The 23237-nt window shown below is 46.7% G+C and overlaps 1 protein-coding gene and 1 long non-coding RNA gene across 2 annotated transcripts in view; one reads left to right on the top strand and one right to left on the bottom strand.

The window, feature by feature from the left end:
* The window catches only part of LOC148129502 (uncharacterized), a 157534-nt gene that overhangs the window by 82080 nt on the left and 52217 nt on the right, over positions 1 to 23237 (bottom strand). The window lies entirely within an intron of this gene.
* Positions 622 to 21548, top strand: EEF1G (eukaryotic translation elongation factor 1 gamma). The gene is made up of 10 exons (XM_087943478.1): positions 622 to 656; positions 2612 to 2770; positions 4387 to 4450; positions 5326 to 5468; positions 6323 to 6480; positions 7403 to 7524; positions 10844 to 11027; positions 18117 to 18289; positions 18431 to 18555; positions 21209 to 21548. The coding sequence occupies exons 1-10, from the start codon at positions 642 to 644 to the stop codon at positions 21365 to 21367; spliced, it is 1302 nt and encodes a 433-aa protein (XP_087799604.1). The 5' UTR covers positions 622 to 641; the 3' UTR covers positions 21368 to 21548.

Genomic DNA, 23237 nt, shown 5'->3' with positions numbered 1-23237 from the left:
ATTTCTGCAGACCTTTTTATTTTATTTACTTGTTTGTTTTATTGCAGGCCTTTGCCATTTTCATTTTCACCTTGCAGCAACCAATTCCAGAGGAAAGTAATGGAGAATATTTGGTGCCAAGTCAAGGCAACATTTAAACCAGGAGTCTTCAAAACTTGACAGGTTTAAGACTTGTGGACTTCAACTCCCAGAATTCTTGAACTAACAAGACTGGAGAAGGAGGAATTCTGGGAGTTGGAGTCCACAAGTCTTAAACCTGTCAAGTTTGAAGACTTCTGGTTTAAGCCAATGTTTAAATTTAGGCGTCTCCAAAGTTGCACCTTCACGACTTGTGGACTTCGATTCCCAGAATTTCCCCTGGCTTGCTGGGGAATTCTGAAAGTCCACAAATCTTGCCAAGTTGCCAAGTTTGAAGGCTCTACTTTAAACCAAGGAAAGCAGAAACTGACCTTCTAGGAGAGAGAATCTCTCTCTTTTTTTAAGTCTCTATGCTCTCGCGCTCCCCCGCCCTCCCGTCACTGCAGAGCTCCGCCTCTCAACAGTGACGTAACAGCTTCATCGCCTTCGGCTTTCTCCTCCTCCTCCCTACTTGCTTTACGGCCGTTTTGGGCGACGCTCCTCCTTTTCCTCTCCTCGCTAAGATGGCGGTGGCCGGGGTGAGCTTGCGGTTCCCGTCGAGGCCTAGAGTTGATCCGCCTGCATCCGGCTACCGGGAGGGCTAGGGCGGCCCCGGAGTCCGGGGCTGGGAAGGGACGAAGGAGGGCCTTGCAACGGGGAGTCTCGCCAGGGATGGAGGAGGCCAAGCGGGAGGGCAGAACCCGAAAGGGGGAGTGTCAGGCTGCTCCTCTCTTCCCTTGCCACGCGCGTGAGGGGTTTAAAGGGACCCGAACGGCCAAGACTACAACTCCCATACGCCCCGGCCTAAATGCCATGCCATATAGGAGCGGTAATCCGAGCTGTCTAGGACGGAGTTTCTCAACATGGTCGACTTTGAAGAGTCAACTTCAACTCCCAGAGTTCCCCAGCCAGCTGTGCCCTATGCGTAGCCATGCTATATACTGGCTGGGGAACTCTGGGAGTTGAAGTCCGCCCCTCTTACAAGTCGACCAGGTTATGAAACACGGGTTTAGTGTGTTTTGTGTGGATGGGGTTGAGTAACTTTTGCTGTGCCACGTGGGAGGAAGGCAAACCAGCATTTTGACGTCTTGAATTAGCTTCAGAGGAAAGACACCCAAATCAAGCCACATGGGGCTTGGAGAGACCCCTTTTGTGGGGTGGAAGAGGCACTTGTCTCTCTGGCACCTGGGGACGAAGATCAGGAATGGGCGGCGGTTTCCTAGCCTTTGGGCCATCCCAGAAGTGAATGGGCAAGGATGATGGGTTGTAGCATCTCTGAATTTGGCATCTGGATGCTTTGGCAGCAACTTGAGATAGATGCCAGTGGCTGGATCCAACACTGGTTTTCTTGTCTTCCAGTGGAGATGTTTTCATATGTTGAGAATTTGCTGGATTTTAGGATGGTGGGCTCCGGTGGGCCATGCAAATTTTTTATTTTTTAATATTTACAGTAATTCCATCTTTCATTCATACAGTATGTGGACTGGGTACATATGTCTTGTGCTAACAATTGTACCTAATATATTTTCTTGGGTGGGCCATGCTCTTGAGCAGAAGGTGAGATGAGGTGTATGAGGGTGTGATGGCCTTGGATTTGCACCCAAGTTGGCTTGGAGAGCCAGGCTTTGGAGTGGAAGCTCTTGATTTTAGGAGACTCCCAAGAGCAGGAGATGGAGCAGTGGAGAGAAGCTTAGGAAGGAGAGAAGCAACCTAGAATTAAGGAGAAATTTCCTGACAGTGCGAAAAGTTGTAGTGCTCCATCACTGGAGGTTTTTAAGAAGAGACTGGACAGCCATTTGTCCAGAATGGTACAGGTTCTCCTGCTTGGGTGTGGGGTTGGACTGTATTGAAGACCTCCCCTTCCAAATCTGCTGTTGTCTTATATTCTGAGATGAGGAGGTAGTGGTGTGGGAAGGTGGCCCTATATTTGCACTCAGAAATGTTTAGGTAGATCTTTCCAGGCAGAATATCAAGGCACGATTGTGTGGTCCCAAGTGAAGATTCCTGGGCATTTTAAGGGGTTCTAGAGCAAGGAAGAGAAGGGCCTGCTAGATGGTGGGTGTGGTTCTGGAGAAGGGAGCGTGTAGCTCTCAGGCCAATGGAGAATTTAGGAGATTATGGATCAATATTACATTAAATTTATTGGATCCTTTTTTATTAGTGTTATTGTTTTTAAATGATGTTTTATATTCCGTAAGCCACCTTGGGCAATATAAATCCCATAAATAAATGGGCCTCCTGCTGATGTGGCATTGTGGTGGTGCCCAGTCTGCTTTGCAGTAGCAAAGTCCTCTAGCCACCACAACTGCAGAGTCACCTGCCAAGAGTTTGAACCTACCCATTGAACAAATCAATGCACAGAGCTCGGCTTACAGCGTTTGGCTGGAAATGGATGTTAATGCTCGGAAAAGGCTGTCTAGCGCATATGATTAAGTCATGGCTTCGCTTCTCAGGGTGTACCCCTTAACCCGTCGCTGCTTGCTCCCCCTTGCAGACTCTCTACACTTACCCTGAGAACTGGCGGGCATTCAAGGCCCTCATTGCTGCTCAGTACAGCGGGGCCAAGATCAAAGTCCTCTCCACGCCGCCCCAGTTCCACTTCGGGCAGACCAACAAGACTCCTGAGTTTCTGAAAAAATTCCCAGTTGGAAAGGTGAGCAGCACCATTTTTTTTCCTTGTCTAACTCAAGTTATGCCATGGAGTTCCAGCTCTGGGATTTTTTTTATTTTTTTGGAGAATGGAGAATAGAAGATGTCTGCAGTCTTACTGGGTGATTTTGATTCTTGCTAGTTTCCAGGCGACTAGTTAGCTAGAGCTGTGAACATTCATTCATTCATTCATTCCTTTGTATCCCACCTTTATCTTCTTCTTTCTATATATATAAAAGTGAAATGCCACTCAGGCATCATCACAAAATCTCCAGAACCGTAACGCCTACAAACTTGAAATTTGGCATGTAGGTTCCTCTTGGCTTCTACGGGCTCACTAAGAAAGGATTTTTCGAAATGTCCATCAGAGCATTTAGAGGATTTCCTATATTATCATTATTAACACGCTCTGATGCTAAGGAGTTCTACTCCCTCTCCCACCTTAAAAGAAATCTGCTCCAAATGCAAAACACAAGCAGAGGAGAGGAGTTTCAGTTTCAGAACACCAAGCAGCTTTAATAAGCCACACCCAGGCTCCTTGCTGTCTCCTTGCTCACACAGCAAATACTCTTTCAATTTCCAAACAGCCCTCAACTCACACACACTTGACAGGATGCTAGCCAGATGAATGGATGCTGGTAGGCAGGGGCAGAATTTTTCTTCTCCCTTATTTACCTCCCCAAAAACTAAGCCCGACCAGCGAAGCACCGCTATAGAGCTAGTTTTACAAATAACTCAAGGTGGCAAACATGTCTGTCACACCTTTCTACTCCTATTTTCCCCACAATAACCTATCTTACGAGATAGGTTGGGCTGAGAGAGTGATTGGCTTTCCTGGATAAGGTGGCATTTGAATCCAAGTCTCCTGCTTTCTACCCTGGCACTTTAACCACTAGACCAAACTGCCTGGGGCTTGGTCCAAAAAAAAAAAAAAGGCAGGACCAGGAGCAGCCTGACACTATGTGAGATGGGATGATCCCTGTATCCAGCGGACTTTGTGCATCTTCAGAACAAGCCAGAGGTTCCTTTTTGGGGTATTCCTCCACTTACATAAGTGAGTGAGTGCAGCTTTGATATTTTTCTGTTGGTTTTGATGAGTCAATTCTGCATTCTCCAGTATTTCTCAACCTTGACGGCTTGAGGATACATGGACTTCATTGCCCAGAATTCCCCAGCTAGATATGGCTGGGGGTTTCTGGGAATTGAAGTCACCTCATCTTAACATTGCCACGGTTGAGAAACGTTCCTCCAGATTTACAACAATAGCTGTTTCCTTTCAGCATTATTGCTTCCTGAGGATGGTGGGAAATTAAGTCATAGCTCCCTAGATTTTGTTTAAATACCATAAAAACCTTTATGATAATAAGATCTGCACAACTGTACAGTACCTATTGGGTTGCAGGTTATCCATCTCTAGAGATTTGTAAGAACAGGCATCTTGTCATAGTTTAAATCGACCTTTCTGAATCTCAGCCAACTGTTTAAGGGGAATTCTGGGAGTTGAAGTCCTAAGAGCCTTAAAATTCTTGAGGCTGAGAAACGGGGCTGCCCACTGACCTCTTTGGAGGAGAGCTCTCCGTCTGTCTTCTCAGAGAGGCTCTTTTTCTGCCCCCCCTGTAGGTTCCGGCCTTCGAAGGAGAAGATGGATTTTGCATATTCGAGAGCAATGCCATCGCACACTACGGTAAATCTATGCGCTTGTCCGTTTTTCATCCAAAATCTTGGGGATTCCGTGTTGGGTCAGGTTTACAGGAAACTGCCTTAAAACTAAAGTTGCCACTGTAAGGTAGTCCTCTACTTACAACAGTTCACTTAGTAACATTCACACTGAAAAAAGGGACTTTACAACCATTTTTAACGCGTATGACCATTGCAGCGTCTGTGACTTACATTTGGATGTTCCTCAGCTGACTCAAATGACAGTTGCAGTGTCCCAGGGTCATTTTATCCCCTTTTGCAACCTTCTGACCAGCCAAGTCAACGGGGAAACCAGATTCACTTCACAATTGTGTTCAGGGGTGGGATTCTACCGGTTCGGGTGAACCCATAGCTCCGAAGATCAGCTGGGAGCAGTTTGTTCCGAAGATCAAGGTATTTCCTTTTTCTTTTTCCCCCACCAATCAGCTGTTTTCCGAAGATCAGCTGGGCGGCGGGATTTAGATTAGCTAGAAAGCAGGAAATCGTTGGATTTCTTGCTTTCTAGCTAATCTAAATCACATGGCCCAGCTGATTCCCCCTCCCCCTGCTGTTGTACTGCTTCGCCCAGGAGGCAAAAAAACCAACAACCCCGGCCCACCCAGTTACATGCCCACCTAGCCACGCCCACAGAACCGGTAGTTAAAAAGTTTGCATCCCACCCCTGATTGGGTTCCTCGCTTAATAACCTGGGTGATTCCTTTAACAACTCTGGCAAGGAAGGTGATAAAATGGGGGCAAAACTCACACGTTTCTCACTTAGCAACATAAATTTTGGGCTCAATTTTGGCTGTAAGTCAAGGATTACCTCTATTATTTTTGATCATTGGTTCTCTAACTGGCTGGTTTTCCTTCCTCTCTCAGTCAGCAACGAGGAGCTACGAGGCACAACTCAAGAGGCAGCTTCCCAGGTCCTTCAGTGGGTAAGCTTTGCTGACAGCGACATTGTGCCCCCAGCCAGTACCTGGGTCTTCCCCACACTTGGCATCATGCAATATAACAAGCAGGTAAGGAGCACTCCGGTTTTAGAGAAAAAGAGATTTCCCAGCCATCTAAAAAGCTAGAAGGGAGCAGAAATCTCTTTGCTTGGAGAGATGCCTTATTGTTCTGACCCAGCTCCCCAAACACGACAAACCCCCAGACGGGAACTCAAAAAAGGCATTTATTAGGAGCTCTGGTAGCCCTGGCAAAAAGTTTCTCTCTCAACGCCGGCTAACAAATCCATCCGGCAGGGAGATGAATCGTTGTCTGCCACACCTATTCATTTCTGCCCCCCCTGCCTTTGATCCCCAGAGCCTGGGTGGGGCTTCGCTAACAGTGGTGGCTCTTCTGTCCCAAGGACCGGCCCACAGATTTCCACTCCTCTCCTCTGCCTTCTGTGCGTCAGGCACTGGGCCCAGCTGTTCCTTCTCTTCCTCATCAGCCATCTCCAGACCTGGGGGGGCTGTTGACTCTCCATCTGAGGGCGGATGGATGGCCCGGGCTCCGCCTCCGTCTCTCTCTGCCATCTCCATTCCCTCTTCCCCCTCGGAGCTCACACAATCCCCTTTTTGCAAGCAAAGTCATTGGGGAGTGCAGATTCCCTTAACAATTGTGGCAATTGTGTAAAACGGGGCAAAACTCACTTAACAACTGTCTCCAGTTAGCAACAGAAGTGTGCTTGCTTGTCGTGACTCGAAGACCTCCTGTACTTGAAAACGGAAGTTCATTATATTTTTGTGCTGTTTCAATCTATTCAACTGACTTCGTTTCTGGCTTTTGACAGCCTCTGGGCTGTGTGCCTCTGGATTTCTCCTTTGCCTCCCATCCCCCCTAAATCCTTAGGCTGTCCACCTACATTTTTTTTTTGATCCCTCTGCAGGCTACGGAGTATGCCAAGGAGGAAGTGAAACGGATCTTGAGCCTGCTTGATTCTCACCTGAAGACCCGCACGTTTTTGGTTGGGGAGCGTATCACGCTGGCAGACATCACAGTGGTCTGCACTCTGCTCTGGCTTTACAAGCAGGTGAGTCTCTGTAGGTGGCTGAGGAGGTCCTGGTGGGTGGGGTGGGAGAAGAGGCCTGCTGAGGAGCCTAGGAATGTTGGACGAAAAAGAGCCGGAAAAGGCATTTTCTCCCCTGTGAGGAATTGGCCTCTGAGGACAAGAGGCTTGTTAGATCTTCTGGGCGATAGGCAGGGCCTGCCTTAAATCAGTTGTATCAAACAACTGAATGGAAAACTACTTGTGACTTTCTACCACCGCACCATAGAGAGTATCTTAACTTACTGCACCTCTGCAGGGTTTGCCAATTGCACAGGGGCAGATAGGACAGCCCTCCAGAGGTTTAATATCATTGCCCAGAGGATCATTGGTTCCTCTCCCCACTCTTTGGAAGAGTTTTATAGCTCCTGCTGCCTTAAGAAAGTTCAAAACATTCTCAAGATCCATCTCATCCTGGGCTTTTTCTTTTTCTGGGTAATGGGCTTTTTCTTTAAATCAGAAACCGTTAAGCTTCCTGCAACAAATCCATTGCAGATCTTAAGACCTCAGGATTCTCTTTACAACTGCCACGTTTGCTTTACGCTTGCAAAATTGGTATAAGTTTGTGTGAATGAGTGAGAGAGAGGATTGCATGGTGACCCTCTTAACGACTGACATGATTTAGGATCATAATTCTGGGCTCGATCCCTGTCGTAAATTGACGACAACCAGAAATCAAAAGTTATGTGACGGGTTCATAATGCCTAGTTTTTCCCTTTTGTCTAGTCCAGAGGTCCCCAAACTTGGCAACTTTTAAGACTTGTGGACTTCAGCATAGCTGGCTGGAGAATTCTGGGAGTTGAAGTCCACAAGGCTTAAAGTGGCCAAGTTTGGGGACCTCTGGTCTCGTCCACATTGAAAGAAACAGATTGTGTGTCGCTTGAACTGAAATTTTTCCCACCTTTTTTCCAGGTGCTGGAGCCCCCCCTTCCGCCAGCCGTATGAAAATGTGAACCGTTGGTTTGTGACCTGCGTAAACCAGCCCCAGTTCAAGGCCATCCTGGGGGACTTGAAGCTGTGTGAGAAGATGGCACAGTTTGACGGTCAGGAAATTTAACACCCCCCCGATTCTCTCTTAAACGGCCCTTCTGTCTTGGAAAATGGGAGGCGGGATGCGTCACGAGCAGCTTACATCACTCCTGGACTTAGCGTAGCTTAATCTCTTCCCATTAATTCCATGTTTTTTCTTAGTGACAAACACGAAAACACAAAAAGAGAGCTAGAATAGAATATAGAATAGAATAGAGCTGGAAGGGACCTTGGAGGTCTTCTAGTCCAGCCCCCTGCTCAAGCAGGAAATCCTATTCTACTCATACAAATCCATTACACAGAACTGATTTTTCATCCTTCATAGCAGTAGTCCCCAACTTTTCATACTTTGAGGACCGGCCGGTGGGGTGGGGTGGTGGGGAGAGAGAGGAAATAGAATAGAATAGAATAGAATAGAATAGAATAGAATAGAACAGAGGAAGGAATAGAAGCGAAGCGAAGCCTTAGAAGGGACTTCGTAGGTCTCCTAGTATCAGGATTCCAGCAGCTGCCCTAATTAAGTAATGATTCTTGACCCAAACTTCAAAAAACTTCAAAGGATTCATTAGAGGCGACCTACTGGCCCTGCTCTGTATGAAGCCAACTCTGGCATACCTAATTTACAGTCCATTGTGACCCTGTTTCCCCCCTTCTCCCCTGGGTGTCTCATAAACCAGATTCTCCAATTAAGCACCTTCATGGGCTGGGTATCATCAATCATGTTCTCCAATTAAATATATTCAGGGCAAAAGCTCTGGTAGTTTAGTTACAGCCTTTTAAAGAGAAGAGTTGGATTGTACTTCCGCTTCCAAACTGCTGCACAGCTCTTCCAGATTTCCTTCCCCCTTTTTTTATGGCAACCACTAAAACAGGCATAGGACTGTTTTATGAGTTGACATGGAGCTTCACCCGTGAGAGGGTGCCCACTGCTTGCGCAAATAAGAGTTGCAAGTGCGCATGCCTGCCAACTCCAAATGGGCTCCAGGAGTTGGGGACCCCTCCTTTAAAAGTAGTTCTCAACATAACAACAGTTCATTTAGTGACTATGAGTGTTCAGGGTTACAACGGCACTGAAAAAACGTGACTTAGGGCTGTTTTTTGCCCTTAACGGCCACTGTAGCATTCCCAGGGTCATGTGATCAAAATTCAGGTGCTTGGCAACTGACTCGTATTTATGACAGTTGCAGTGTTCCGGATCATGTGGTCATTCTTTTGCAATCTTTTGACAAAGTCAACAGGGAAGCCAGGTTCACTTAACAACCGTGTTAGTAACTTAACTGCCATTAATGATTCACTTAACGACTGGCAAGAAAAGGTTGTAAAATGGGGCAAAGCTCAGCTAACGAACATCTCACTTAGCAATGGAAATTTTGAGCTCAGTTGTGATCGTAAGTCGAGGACTACCTGTATCGAAAGCCCGCCAATCTTAGGAAAATAGAAGTGAGAAGAGATTGGACTGCCCTTTGTCAGAAATGGTGTGGAGTCTCCTGCTTGGGCAGGGGGTTGGTCTAGATGACCTACAGGGTCTCTTCCAACTCTGTTAATCTGTTACCTGCTTAGCCTGTGGAAGAAATAGTGTGCATTTTACTGTCCCTGTCTGTCTTTGGCTCTGCAACTTCCGGGACTAAAATTAGAACACGAAGTAGAAAAGGGGTCGTATTTCATGTTCACTGTTTGCTGGAGAGTGGGCTGGTTCCAAAATTGGGGGCCTTTTAAGCCTTTTCTGAAGGGCACTTTATATGGTTCGACCTGTAGCACGTCTCGAGCCCCGCCACCCTGTTTTTGAAAACGTTGCCTGCTTTTTTCTGCAAATTCAGCTCCATGATTAAATACCCCCACTCCATGGCTTAGTTGGTGAAGATGATGTTTCATATCTAGAAGTCTTTTCCTTCCCTTGGAGATCTTGTGAATTAAGCTACTTGAATGAACGTTGGCAGATGACATTTATTTATTTTGGTAAATTTATTTGCTGCCTATCTCATTGTGGGGCTGCTGTGGGCATCTTAACAGCAATAAAAAGGAAGGAGTGAAAAGAGTATAAGCAGAACAGAAATTAAATAATAGAACAATAAAATAAACAATAAAAAAGATCTCAAGGATACAGCAGTATGATAACAAAAAGATGTGGGTTTATTAAAGCTCCATGCTTAAGCAGTGGGGGAGGTCTGTATGAGATTTCTAAAATAGATAGATGGATGGATAGATAGTGATAGATAGATAGATAGATAGATAGATAGATAGATAGATAGATGATAGATGATAGATAGATAGATAGATAGATAGATAGATAGATAGATAGATAGATAGAGATAGATAGAGATAGATAGATAGATAGATAGATAGATAGATAGATAGATAGATAGATAGATAGATAGATAGATAGATAGATAGATTGATAGATAGATAGATAGATAGATTGATAGATAGATAGATAGATAGATAGATAGATAGATAGATAGATAGATAGATAGATAGATAGATAGATATAGCTATATAATAGACATATAGATATATATATATATATCAGTATAGTAGCCAGTTTGTGGTTGTAGCTTAAGACAGGCAAGCTAGGAACCCAGAAAATTTGAATGGAATTCTAGTGCTGCCTTAGGCACAAAGCCTGGGTAGGGCTAATCCATCTCTTAGCCCCAGAAAGGAAGCAATGACAATCCACTCCTGAAAAGGTTGGGGTTTCTTAGTAAGGCCACACCTAGAGTCCTGCATCCAGTTTTGGTCACCACACTATAACAAAGATATTGAGACGCTAGAAAGAGTGCAGAGAAGAGCAAGCAGGATGATGAGGGGACTGGAGGCTGAAACATACGATGAACCAGTAAAGAGAAGGACCAGGGGAGACAGGAAAACAGTCTTCCAATATTTGAGGGGCTGCCCCAGAGAGGAGGAGGAAGGGGTCAAGCTCTTTTCTAAAGCCACCCGAAGGCCAGGCAAGGAACAATGGATGGTCACTGAACAAGGAGAGATTCAACCTGGAAATAAGGAGGAATTTTCTGACAGGACAATCAACCCGTAGAACAGAAGTTGCATTCGGAAGTTGTGGGAGTTTCATCCCTGGAAGCTTTCAAAAAGAGACTGGACTGCCGTCTGTCAGAAATGGTGTAGGGTCACCTGCTTGGGTGGGGGGTTGGACTAGATGACCTCCGAGGTCCCTCCCAACTCTGTTAATCTGTTATTTTATCTTGGGAGTTGAAGTCCACCCGTCTCAAAAGGGCCAAGGTTGGGAAATGCTGCTTTAGTGCTCCAAGAGGCCAGAAATGGACAATTCGGCACCGAAACCCTGAATCCTTTTCCTTTTTCCTCCTTGCGGCTTTGCAGCCAAGAAGTTTGCAGAGAACCAACCTAAGAAGGAATCCTCCAAGAAGGAGAAAACGCCGAAGGAGGAGAAGAAAGCGGAGAAGAAAGAGATGAAGCCGGAGCCGGAAGAGGAGTTAGACGAGTGTGAGCAGGCCTTGGCAGCCGAGCCCAAATCCAAAGATCCTTTTGCTCATCTCGCCAAAAGGTAAGGGACGCCCCCTCCCCCCTCCCCCCCCACCCAGTGGGTTGGAGGAGGGGCGCTGCAGCGTCCGGAAAGAATGGGGTGACTCCCATTTGGGGGGTTCAGGACAACCTGGAGAATACCCCACAGCGCTCTTCAGTCAAATGTGGAAGCAACCAGGAAGTCAGGAGTGGATTTGGGGAAAAAATAGTTCCATCATCATAATTTTAGGCATATCTCACCATATGTCCAATCTAGGAAATTCCCCCCTTTTTTTTTCTTACACAATTCCGTATTTACAGACAGTCCTCGACTCACGAACCACCACTGACCCCAAAGTTTCCATTGCTAAACAAGTCAGTTTTTATGACCTTTCTGGCCACAGCCGTTAAGTGAATCGCTGCAGTTACAAAGTTACTAGCACGGTTGTTAAGTGATTCGCGTTCCCCCGCTGATTTTGCCAGTCAGGAGTTTGCCAAGTGGGATCATGTGACCCTGGGACAATGCAGCTGCCACCAATACATGCCAGTGGCCAGATTTTGATCACGTGCTGCAAAGGTGGTAAGCGTAAAAAACATAAGTCATGAGTCACTTTTTTCAGTATTGTAACTTTGAACAGTCAATGAACAAAAGATTATACAGGCAATCCACCATTGAGCCCCAAACTTCTGTTGCTAAGGGAGACCGTTGTTAAGTGAGTTTTGGCCCATGTTATGACCTTCCTTGCCACGATTCTTCCTGCAAATCACGGCAGCTATTAAGTTAGCAACCCGGTTGTTAAGTGAATCAGGCCAGTTGTGAAGTCAGTAAGTGAATCTGGCTCGCCCATTGACTTTGCTTGTCAGAAAGCTGCCAACGGTAACCCTCTGGGACACTCTAACCGTCGTAAGTATGAATCTCTTGCCAGGCTTCTGAATTTTGATCACGGGGATGATGCAATGGTCGTAACCAAAAAAAAAACCAAAGGACACATATAGACTGGGTGAAACGAGGCTCAATAGCAGTAGCTGTGAGAGGGATCTTGGAGTCTTAGTGGACAACCAGCTAAATAGGAGTCAGCAATGTGCAGCAGCCGCCAAAAAAGCCATTGTGCAATCCTAAATTGTATTAATAGAGGGATGCAATCAAGATCAAGGGAGGTACTAATACCACTCTATAAAGCCTTAGTAAGGCCACACCTAGAGTACTGCATCCAGTTTTGGTCACCACAGTATAAAAAAGACATTTGAGACTAGAAAAAGTGCAGAGAAGAGCAACCAGGATGATGAGGGGACTGGAGGCTAAAACATACAATGAAACGGCTGCAGGAATAGCTAGTCTAGGGAAGAGAAGGACCAGTGGGGACAGGATAGCAGCCTTCCAATATCTGAGGGGCTGCCACAGAGAGGAGGAGGGTCAATTTATTCTCCAAAACACCTGAAGGCCAGACAAGAATGGATGGAAACTGATCAAGGAGAGATTAAACCTGGAAATAAGGAGAAACTTTCTGACAGGGAGAACAATCAACCCATGGAACAGAAATTGCCCTCAGAAGTTGTGGGAGCGCCATCACTTGAGACTTCCAAGAAGAGATTGGTCTGCCCTCTGTCAGAAATGGTGTAGGATCTCTCGCTTGGGCGGGGGGTTGGACTAGATGACCTATAAGGTCGCTTCCAACTCTGATTATCTGTAAGTGTGAAAAATGGTCATAACTCCCTTTTTTCAGTGCTGTTGCAACTTCGAAAAGTCCCTAAACAAATTCTTGTAAGTTAAGGAAGTGCTCCTTCTGAAAAAAAACAATAATTTAGTTTTGGAAATTTGTTTTAGATGTTTTGAGAGTCCCAATGAAAGAGGAAAAGGATATTTGTGTGTCTCACCGTTGAGGGCAAATGATCTTTCGTGCTATTGTCTGCAGGGTACACTCAGCGCTTCCTGCATTTAGTAGACACAAAAAGAGATAAATCCAAATAAACCCTAAATATATAGGGATAAGCCACATTCAAATCCACCCTTCAAAGGGACAATGAAAAAGTTGAGGCAGAAGAGGTGTGGTGTGTCACAGGTAGCCCTTACAAACACAACAGCCCAGGCTGGATTTTTTTTTATTTAAATCATATTTTTATTTCTTTCAAATGTATTTTAATAAAATGCTTTTGGAGTAAAAATCTATCTAAAAAGAGGTTTTAAGATACAGTAATGATTTAGTTTATTCCGCATGAAATGGAGCTTAGTTATTTAGCATGAGGCTAATACATCAAGGGTCTTCAACCGTGGCAAGTTTAAGACTTGTGGACTTCAACTCCCAGAATTCCTGAGCTAACCTGACTGGAGGAGGAGGAGGAATTCTGGGAATTGAAGTCCACAAGTCTTAAAGCTGACAAGGTTGAGGACCCCTGTGTTATCTTACAATCAGAAACACTGGTTTTGAATTTAAATGTGGCCCTGGGAGCGTGGCACTTCAGTAAATGGGCTTTGTGGCCTGGTTGCTACCCCTTTGCCCTAACCTCAGCCGCACAGGCCGGTAAGAGAGAGACTCACAAAAGACACACACACACACACACACACACACAGCTGTTCCTTGGCTCCTTTTTCTGGCTGTGCCAAAGAGAAATTCTGGGCTGCCCAGGATGAGCCACACGGTGGCGGTAGAGCCCCACGCTGGCCAGCCGGTTGCTTTTTGGGCTTCCTTCCAGCCTGGCTGAGCCAGGGAGGCAGAAGGGGGGGGGTGGATCTTGTTTGTCGGGCTTGGAGGTGGCAGAGGGCCAGGTTGGGCTGCCTCCCTCTGGAAGGGAGGGGCTGCTGGGTGGGGAGAGGCCCCCTCCTGCCCCAGCAAAGTTTGTCCCTGCCTGTAGGAGACTGTCAGCTGCTGCTTGCAACTGGAGAGGTCCTTCCCCCTCCCTGGAGGAAGACAAGGGGGCCAGGGAGCAGATTCTTGGAGGGGGGAGGAAGAGGCCTTCTCTGCACAACGCTGACCTCGAGGTGCCGCGTTTCATTTATTCTGGCCGCCTGGCCTTTCAGCTGTTGCTCCCAGCTAGCTGTCCTGTGATCCAGGATCAGTTCAACACAGTGGCTGACTTGTTTTCGGGCAAGGAACCTCCCTCTGGCCTCTTCTTCCCCCCACTCCACCCCACCCCCAACTTCTCTACTGGGCAGAAGATAGAAAAAGATACGAGAGAGAGAGAGAGAGAGAGAGAGAGAGAGAGAGAGAGAGAGAGAGAAAGAGAAGTGGGGAAAGAAGAAGATAGGGGGAGAAATGAGGGGAGAGAAAGATAGAAGGGGAGGGAGAGAAAGATAGGGAGAGAAAGGAAGAGAGAAAGATAGGGAGAGAAAGAGAAAGGAGGGGGAGAGAGATGATAGATGGATGATGGGTAGGTAGATGATTGACAGATAGAGACAGACAGACAGACATGATAGGTATATGAGAGTGATGGATGGATTATAGGTAAATGAGAGAGAGGTAGATGAGAGGAATGAATGAGGTAGGCAGATGATAGGTAGATGATGGACAAATAGATGGTAGAGATAGACAAATAGATAGGTAAACTTTATTGTCATTTTCTCTACACAATGGCACACATTAAAATGAATGCCCTCATGAAAGGAAAGAAAACTCAGCCACCAACCATGTTTACCTTCTCTAGTAATAATAATATAACATAGCACCATATGTAATGCAATACACACACAAACAACACATACACATACATATATCGGAGTTTCATTTTAATGCGTGCTACGGTGTACAGAGAAAAAAACAATCAGGTTATCTATCTAGCAACTAGCATCCAAAAGTGTCAACTTTATACAAAAGGACTGCAATATATATATATATTTGTTAAGTTTTCACGAGTACTTACATGTATGGTATTCAGCTTTGTTCGGGTATTTTCCCACGTCATTATAGTTGTGCTTTTAAAGTTGTAGCAACGTTTCGGCAGAATCTCATCTGCCATCCTCAGGCTTCTGTATTGGGTTTGTCTGTGAGTCAGACTTTCACAGTCGTTTCTGTTTGACTTTCAGTAAAACTCTGACTCACAGACGAACCCAATACAGAAGCCTGATGATGGCAGATGAGATTCTGCCGAAACGCTGCTACAACTTTAAAAGCACAACTATAATGACGTGGAAAATACCCAAACAAAGCTGAATACCATACATGTAAGTACCCGTGAAAACTTAAGAAAACAAATATATATATATATATATACTGTCTTGATTATAGAGCAGAAAAAAAGAGTCTTGAGAGTTAACAAGACGATTTGTTGTTCATTTAAGTTTCACCCACCCAATTTCTCCCTCCTGGATAAACCGTTTCATCCTGCAGTGAGTCAAAAGTGAGCTGGCCGTGTTCAGTCTCGGCTGCAAAAAGGGCTGGTCAGTGAGTGGCTTTGCTAGCCTGCTCCTCTCCAGTGGCTTGGAAATCATGGGCCTTGCAGTCTGTATAACAGGGGTCTCCAACCTTGGCAACTTTAAGCCTGGCTGGGGAATTCTGGGAGTTGAAGTCCGCCAGGCTTACAAGTCTGTAAGATGGCTGGTTTACAGACAAACCCTGTAAGCTCTTGCCGGGGCTTTATTAGCCCGGTTGCAAAAACCATCTCAAGTGGTGCAAGATTTCTCTACTTTGGAAGAGATTGAGCCTCTTGTGCCAATCCTGGAGAGGTGTTCTGATCTACAGGCAATCCTTGACTTAAAACAGTTGGCTTAGTGACCGTTTGAAGTTAAAACGGAACTGAAAAAAGTGACTTACGACCATTTTTCACCCTTTTGCAGCATCCCCACAGTTGTGTGACATATTCAAACACTTGACAATTGACTTACATTTATGACATGATCCCCTTTTGCTAGAGGTGTTGAGACTCTAGAAAACCTTCAAAAAGCAGCCAGGATGATTAGGAGACTGGAGGCTCAAACATTCGAAGAACGGTTGCAGGAACTACTAATGGCTAGTCTAGGGAAGAGAAGGACCAGGGGAGACATGATAGCAGTCTTCCAATATTTGAGGGGCTGCACCCGAAGGCCAGACAAGGAACAATGGATGGAAACTGAACAAGGAGAGATTCAACCTGGAAATAAGGAGGAATTTTCTGACAGGACAATCAACCCATAGAACAGAAGTTGCATTCGGAAGTTGTGGGAGTTTCATCCCTGGAAGCTTTCAAGAAGAGATTGGGCTGCCATTTGTCAGAAATGGTGTAGTAGGGTCTCCTGCTTGGGCAGGGGGTTGGACTAGATGTCCTACAAGGTCCCTTCCAACTCTGATTATCTGTTATCTCACCCTCTGACAAACAGTGGGGAAGCCAGATTCTCTTAATGATCGTGTTACTAATTTAACACAAAGTCATAAAATGGGGCAAAGCTGACTTAACAAATTTCTCTCTTTCCAACATAAATTTGGGGCTCAATTGGGGTTGTGAGACCACTGCATGCAGAAGCCTGTTTTTTAAAAGGCAATTGGAACACATCAGACAATTCAGCTTGTCATCCCAAAATAAAATCCCCCACAAGGCCTAATATGGTAAATTGAGATAAAGCAGACAAATAGTTATTGACAAACTCAGTCAACTGACTTGAAGGGAAGAAAAAATAGCTCATTCTTTCAAAAAGGTTACGAAATTGTTGCTAAAGGGCTTGATTTTATTGCTTGCAGAAAAGAAAGGAGGAGCCTTTAAAAAAAAAGCTATGGAATGTTGCTCAGATCTGGTCTGGGATGGTTACAACTCTTTCTTAGTACAAGTAGTCCTCGACTTACAGTCATTCATTTTGTGACCGTTTAGAGCAGGGGGTCTTCAACCTTGACCGCTTTAAGACTTGTGGACTTCAACTCCCAGAATTCCTCCTCCTCCAGTCATGTTAGCTCAGGAATTCTGGGAGTTGAAGTCCACAAGCCTAAAGCTTGCCAAGTTTGAAGACCCTTGTGATAGGTGATTGATTGGTAAATAGGTACAAAGAGAGAGAGAAGGGGGTGATAGATCAGAAGCCTTTAAACTTGCCAAGTTTGAAAACCCTGGGTTTAGAGTTACAACATCACTGCAGAAAAAGTGACACAACTGTTTTTCAAGCATCCCCGTGGTCACATGATCAAAATTCAGACTTGGCAACTGACCCATTTATGATGATCTCCGTGTCCCGGCGTCACATGATCCTCTTGTTTTTTGTTTGTTTTTTGTTTTTGTTTTTATTGATTTTCTATTAATAAATACATTTCTTAGTGCTTAATAAACATTGTGTTGTCTGAGTATATAGTTTGCTCAACAATACAAATTTACGTTTTTCATCTCCCCACCCTTTTTTTCCAACCATTGATAAAATAGATTCCATGCTTGATGATAATCTACATCCTCTTTCTGCTTAATTTTCAACATCAGTCTATCAATTTCTGCACAATTTAGTATCTTCTTGACTATCTTCATCTCGGGGTATATCTTCATGTTTTTCCAGTATTGTGCAAAGATAATCTTCGCTGCTGTTAAGATGTGTAATATTAAATACGTGATTCCCCCTTTTGCGACTTTCTGACAAGCAAAGTCAGTGGGGCAGCCAGATTCACTTAACAACCGGGTGACTGATTTACCCACTCCAGGGATTCACAGCTGTGGTGAGAAAAGTTTTAAAACGGGGGCAAAACTCCATTTAACAAAAGCCCCGCTGAACAACAGACAGGTGAAGCCCGCTGCGCGCACCACTGGCGCTCCCAACTCTGCTATTCTGTTATCCTCTCGCAATGATGGTTTGGCATCAAGGATTTTAGCCATGTAGATCAGGGGTTCTCCAACCTTTGCCCCTTTAAGACTTGTGGACTTCAACTCCCAGAATTCCTCAGCCAGCTTTGCCACTTTAAGACGAAGTCCACCAGTCTTAAAGTTGCCAAGGTTGGAGACCCCTGATCTAGATGATGCTCCAGATTGGCCCTTGGCTGCCCAAGAGAGGGGGCCAAGCCCTCCTCCCCCACTTCCCCCCTCCCCAGGCCAAGAGAACTACCTGTCTGGAAGGCTCTCCCTCTGGAAGCTGGGGAGAGCAAAAGGCAAGCGAGGACATCCAGCTGTGCCCTTTCCCTCCTCCTCACCCCCCCTATTTTTCTCTCTGCTGCAACTGAGTGAGACCCCTCCCTTCCTCCTTTGTTTATTTTCCCCCCAGTCCCTTTATCATGGACGAATTTAAGCGGAAATATTCCAATGAAGACACCTTGAAGGTGGCCCTGCCTCACTTCTGGGAGCACTTTGACAAAGACGGTTGGTCCATCTGGTATGCGGAGTACCGCTTCCCGGAGGAGCTGGCCCAGACATTCATGAGCTGCAACCTTATCACTGGTAAGCTCTCCTCCTTTCCTCCACCACCCTCACCCACCCACCCACCCACACACACACACACACACACACAAGTTTTATTTTTAGTACGCTTACAAGCTTGGACCGAGGGTTTCATCAACCCTCTTTGCTTCTCTCCCCCAGGCATGTTCCAACGTTTGGACAAACTGCGCAAGAACGCCTTCGCTTCCGTCATCCTCTTCGGTGCCAACAACGACAGCAGCATCTCCGGCGTTTGGGTCTTCCGCGGACAGGAGCTCGCCTTCCCCGTGAGTCTGGGGGGTGCTGTGGACGGGCCCCGTGAGAGAGAAACCAGGGAAAGCGCAGCGGAGGAGGGAGGCTGTTGAAAGGGGCCCTTGGTGCACTTTGAGCTTGGCGGTTTTCTGGCAGACGTTTCATGACCCAACTAGGGAACATCCTCAGTGCTATATAAGGAAGTGGGGTTTGCGGAGTGGAGGAGAAACAGAAGAGGAGGAGGAGGAGGACTATGGAGGTCCTTGGTACTCTCTGAGCTTGGTTGTTTTCCGGCAGACGTTTCATGACCCAACTAGGGAACATCCTCAGTGCTAGAAGAGAAAGGGGTTGCAGGAGAGAGGAGGAGGAGGAATAAAAGGACTGTGGGGCCCTTGGTGCTGTCTGAGCTTGGTGGTTTTCTTGCAGACCTTTTCTTACCCAAAGTAGGTAACGTTGGCAGTGCTGGCTGGTGACCAGTTGATTCCTGAAACGTCTGCAAGAAAACCACCAAGCCCAAGAGGGCATCAGAGACCAATGGGTTGGGGGGGGTTGGGGGCCCCCCCAGATTAGAGGGCAATAGCAACGTCACTGAGATTTATATGCCGCTTCACAGTGCCTTTCCAGCTCTTTCTAAGCGGTTTACAGAGTCAGCCTCTTGCCCCCAACAATCTGGCTCCTCATTTTACCCACCTTGGAAGGACGGAAGGCTGAGTCAGCCTGGTGAGATTTGATCTGCCCGATTGCAAGTGGCCGGGAGTCAGCAGAAGTAGCCTGCAGTACTGCCCTCTAACCACTGCACCACATAAGCTCAACTGCCAGAGCTTTTTCTACCTCGTAAACAGGGAGAAAGAGTTTCTGGGCTCCCGAGGCCGCCAAAGCTTTCCCTAAAAGGCAGATCAGACATTTGTGGCCCTTAACCAGATGGATGAACCGCCCTTGATAGCCTCTCTTCCAATATCTGTGCTGGTAGGGAGGGGCTGGGTGTGTTAGGTGTGAGGAATGATGTCACCTGTCCCACAGAGAGGCATTCCTGCACAACCCCACAGGGCATCCATTCCCTCCCGCACATCATGACAATCCCGTTTGTTCCTTTCTCTCCTGCCTCTCCCAGAAAAGAGGGGATCTCCTGCAGCTACTCTTAAGGGTGGAATGGGGAAGCCATTCCATCTCTTCTGCCATCCCCCTTTGGGGCCACGAGCGAAACGACACAAGGGTTTCTGAGGCCTGGGCTTGGGCTTCCTGCCTTCTAAGCCAGGATCAAACCGTAATGCTCTGTGAGCAAACACCGCCGTTAACCAGGGACAAATACAGACAGTTCTCGACTTAACCACCATTCTCTTACTGGCCGTTCAAAATTTCAACGGCGCTGGGGGGGGGGGGAAACGGCTTAGGACCGTTTTTCACACTTATGACCGTTGCAAGCATCCCCATGGTCGCCTGATCAAAATTTGGATGCTTGGCAACTGTCTCGATGGCCACAGTGTGTCCTGGGATCACATGATCCCCTTTTGTGACCTAACAAGCAAAGTCAGTGGAGACTCTAGAAAAAGTACAGAGAAGAGCAACCAGGATGATGAGGGGACTGGAGGCTAAAACATACAATGGAACGGCTGCAGGAATAGCTAGTTTAGGGAAGAGAAGGACCAGGGGAGACAGGAGAGCATCTTCCAATATTTGAGGGGCTGCCACAGAGAGGAGGAAGGGGTCAAGCTATTCTCCAAGGCACCTGAAGGCCAGAGAAGGAACAATAGATGGAAACTGATCCAAGGAGAGATTCAACCTGGAAATAAGGAGAAACTTTCTGACAGGGAGAACAATCAACCAATAGAACAGAAGTTGCCCCCGGAAGTTGTGGGAGCGCCATCACTTGAGACTTTCAAGAAGAGATTGGACTGCCATTTGTCAGAAATGGTGTAGGGTCTCCCGCTTGGGCGGGGGGTTGGACTAGATGACCCACAAGGTCCCTTCCAACTCTGATTATCTGTTATCTGAAGCCAGCTTTGCTTAACAACTGCATGATTCGTTTATTTAAGAACAGAATTAACAGAGTTGGAAGGGGCCCTCAAGGTCATCCAGTCCAACCCCCTGCTCAGGCAGGAGACCCTATCCCAGGGATGGCTAACCTTTCCCACGTTGCATGCCAAAAGGGCACTCGTGTGTGCTCGCGCTTGTGTGCCTGCACCCATGATGCAATTTGTGCGCCACTTCCCCCACCCCCTGCATATGCACACGCCAGCCCCTGCATGCCTCTGTGCATGCATGCACGGCAGATACTGACAGTCAGCTGGCTGGTGGGGGGTGCCTGCGTGCGCAGTGGGGCTCTTCTGGGTGACCTCTCGCGTGCCGGCAGAAGTGGCTCTGCGTGCCACAGGTTCGCCATCACAGCCCTATCCCATGTGTACCGTTCCAATTAAATTTAAGCAGTGAATCACTTAACAACCGGCGAGGAGGGTTATAAAAGGAAGGGAAGGCTCACTTAACTGTCCTCCTTAGCAGAGATTTTGGGCTTCATTGTGGTTGTAAGTCCAAAACTGCCTCTATTTGCATGTCAGCACCTCTTGAATGCCTTCCTTGGCATCGGGTGGTTAGCAAGCCCCCAATGTTGCACTTCTGCCTTTGTAAGGGTTCTCGGTGAGACATGCAGCCCCTTCCTGCCCCCTTCCTCACCCCCCGCCATCTCTTCCTCAGCTGAGTCCCGACTGGCAGGTAGATTACGAATCCTACACCTGGCGGAAGCTGGAGCCGGAGAGCGAGGAGTGCAAGACGCTGGTGAAGGAGTATTTCGCTTGGGAAGGCGAGTTCAAGCACGTTGGCAAAGCGTTCAACCAAGGCAAGGTCTTCAAATGAGGAGGCAGGACGCCGGCGGCACCCCCCTCCCCCAAATACGGACACGATGAGGGACATCTCTCCGGAGCGGCTACCACCGCCGCTGTTAAGGAAGACCAAAGTTTAAAAAAAAGAAGACCGACTTGGGCAGCAGGAGAAGTAGTGACATTTTAAGCTGTGCATTAAAATCCTGAATGCACTACTTTTATTTTTATTTTATTTATTTTTTTGCATCTACTTGCAGCTGGAAAGAAGGGGGGGTCTCATCTAGGCTGCAGATGGGTGGGAGTGAAAGACAGGGTTTCTGCTGTCTTTATTTCTCTTGGGGACAAGTGCGTGTAAGTCAGCCTACAATACCCTGTTTACCCGAAAATATGACCTACCCTGAAAGTAAGACCTAGCTTGTTTTTTTCCACATGCGCCCAATATAAGACCTGTCCCCCAAATAAGCCCTAATTAAGATCCTGCCCACTCCAGAGTGGACGGGTAAAAATTAAGCTAGGGTGGGGATGAGGGGGTGGAGCTGCCCTATGACTTACCTTTGGACCGTTGTAGCCAGGCCTCACTCACCCCGACCCCTGCCTTGCCGGCCCATTTCCTCTGCAGCCGGCAAGGCTGGCCAGACTTTCCTGAAGGCCTCTGGAGCTGATAAGAAAACTCTGGATGGATCTGGAGTTCCATTATCCCCTGCAGAGGCCTTCTGGAGAGCCTTGCCGGGCACAGAAGGTTCCTGAAGGCCTCTGACAGAGAAAAGGAGGCCGAGGGCGACGCACACAAATGAGGTTAGTCAGTGGAGGGCATCCCCCGAAAATAAGACCTGGTGCCTTTTTTGGTGGCAACAAAAATATAAGACAGGGTCTTATTTTCCAGGAAACACGTTAGTTTTTCTTAAGCTTGGGCCCTTTAAGACGGGTGGACTTCAACTCCCAGAATTATTCCCAGAATTCCCCAGAATTTTGGGAGTTGAAGTCCACCCGTCTTAAAGGGCCCAAGCTTAAGAAACACTGCACTCAATGCAAGCTTTCCCCAACCTAAAGCTGCCTATAAATAGTTTGGAGGCCGAAGCCCATCATCCTCAGCTGAAATGATTTGAAATGCAAGGCGTTGGCGGGAGGAGTGCATGTCAGCAGGCACAAGGACATAAATGTTGTGATTTCTCCTCTTATCTCCGTCAGCAGACTCCGGATTCCCTTTTACCGCATGAACATTGGCCACCTTTGTCGACGTCAAGTTGGGTGGGTTGAAAACAAAGTTGTTTTTCAAACTTGGCCATTTTAAGACGTAAAACTTCCAGAATTCTCCAGCCAGTAGCTTGGGAGTTGAAATCCACAAAATCTTAAAAAGACGCTGGCTGAGAAATTTTAAGAAGCTGAAGTCCAGCGGTCTTTAAATGTTGAGAAACACTGTTTTACACACGTGCAGCTAGTTATGCTTTGCTTCTGGTTTCATCAGACTGTAGTATTGGCTTTTTTGGCAGCTGCGGCACACGGCTGGCTCCTAACTTAAGTGGCTGTCCACTAAGACATCCCTTATTCCTGCTGAGCCACGTACCGCCTATTCTGTACCTATGCAGTTGGTTTTTCCTACCTAAGTGTAGAATCTTAATTTTCTCACCAAGGAACTGTACCTAGTTAGATAGGCCCCAGTGTTTGCATCTGTCAAGATCCTTCTGGAGCTTCAGCCTGTCTTCCAAAGTGTTAAAAATTCCCCTCAGCTTGGGGTCATCTGCAAATTTGATGGATTCCCCCTCTATCCTCTCATCATTTAGGAAGATGTTGAAGAGTAAGCGAAAATCTTGAGGTGACCCACTGCATGCTTCTCTCCATGTAGATGGAGAGTCCTTAAGGACTACAGACAATTTTATTTTATTCAGAAGATTAAAATACAAAAG

This window comes from Notechis scutatus, chromosome 14 (assembly GCF_049901735.1).
Source record: "Notechis scutatus isolate UNSWTSFEM ecotype Mainland chromosome 14, rNotScu1.2, whole genome shotgun sequence".
Lineage (NCBI taxonomy): Eukaryota > Metazoa > Chordata > Lepidosauria > Squamata > Elapidae > Notechis > Notechis scutatus.
The sequence above is the reverse complement of the archived record's forward strand: the minus strand, read 5'-3'. Positions and strand labels throughout refer to the sequence as shown.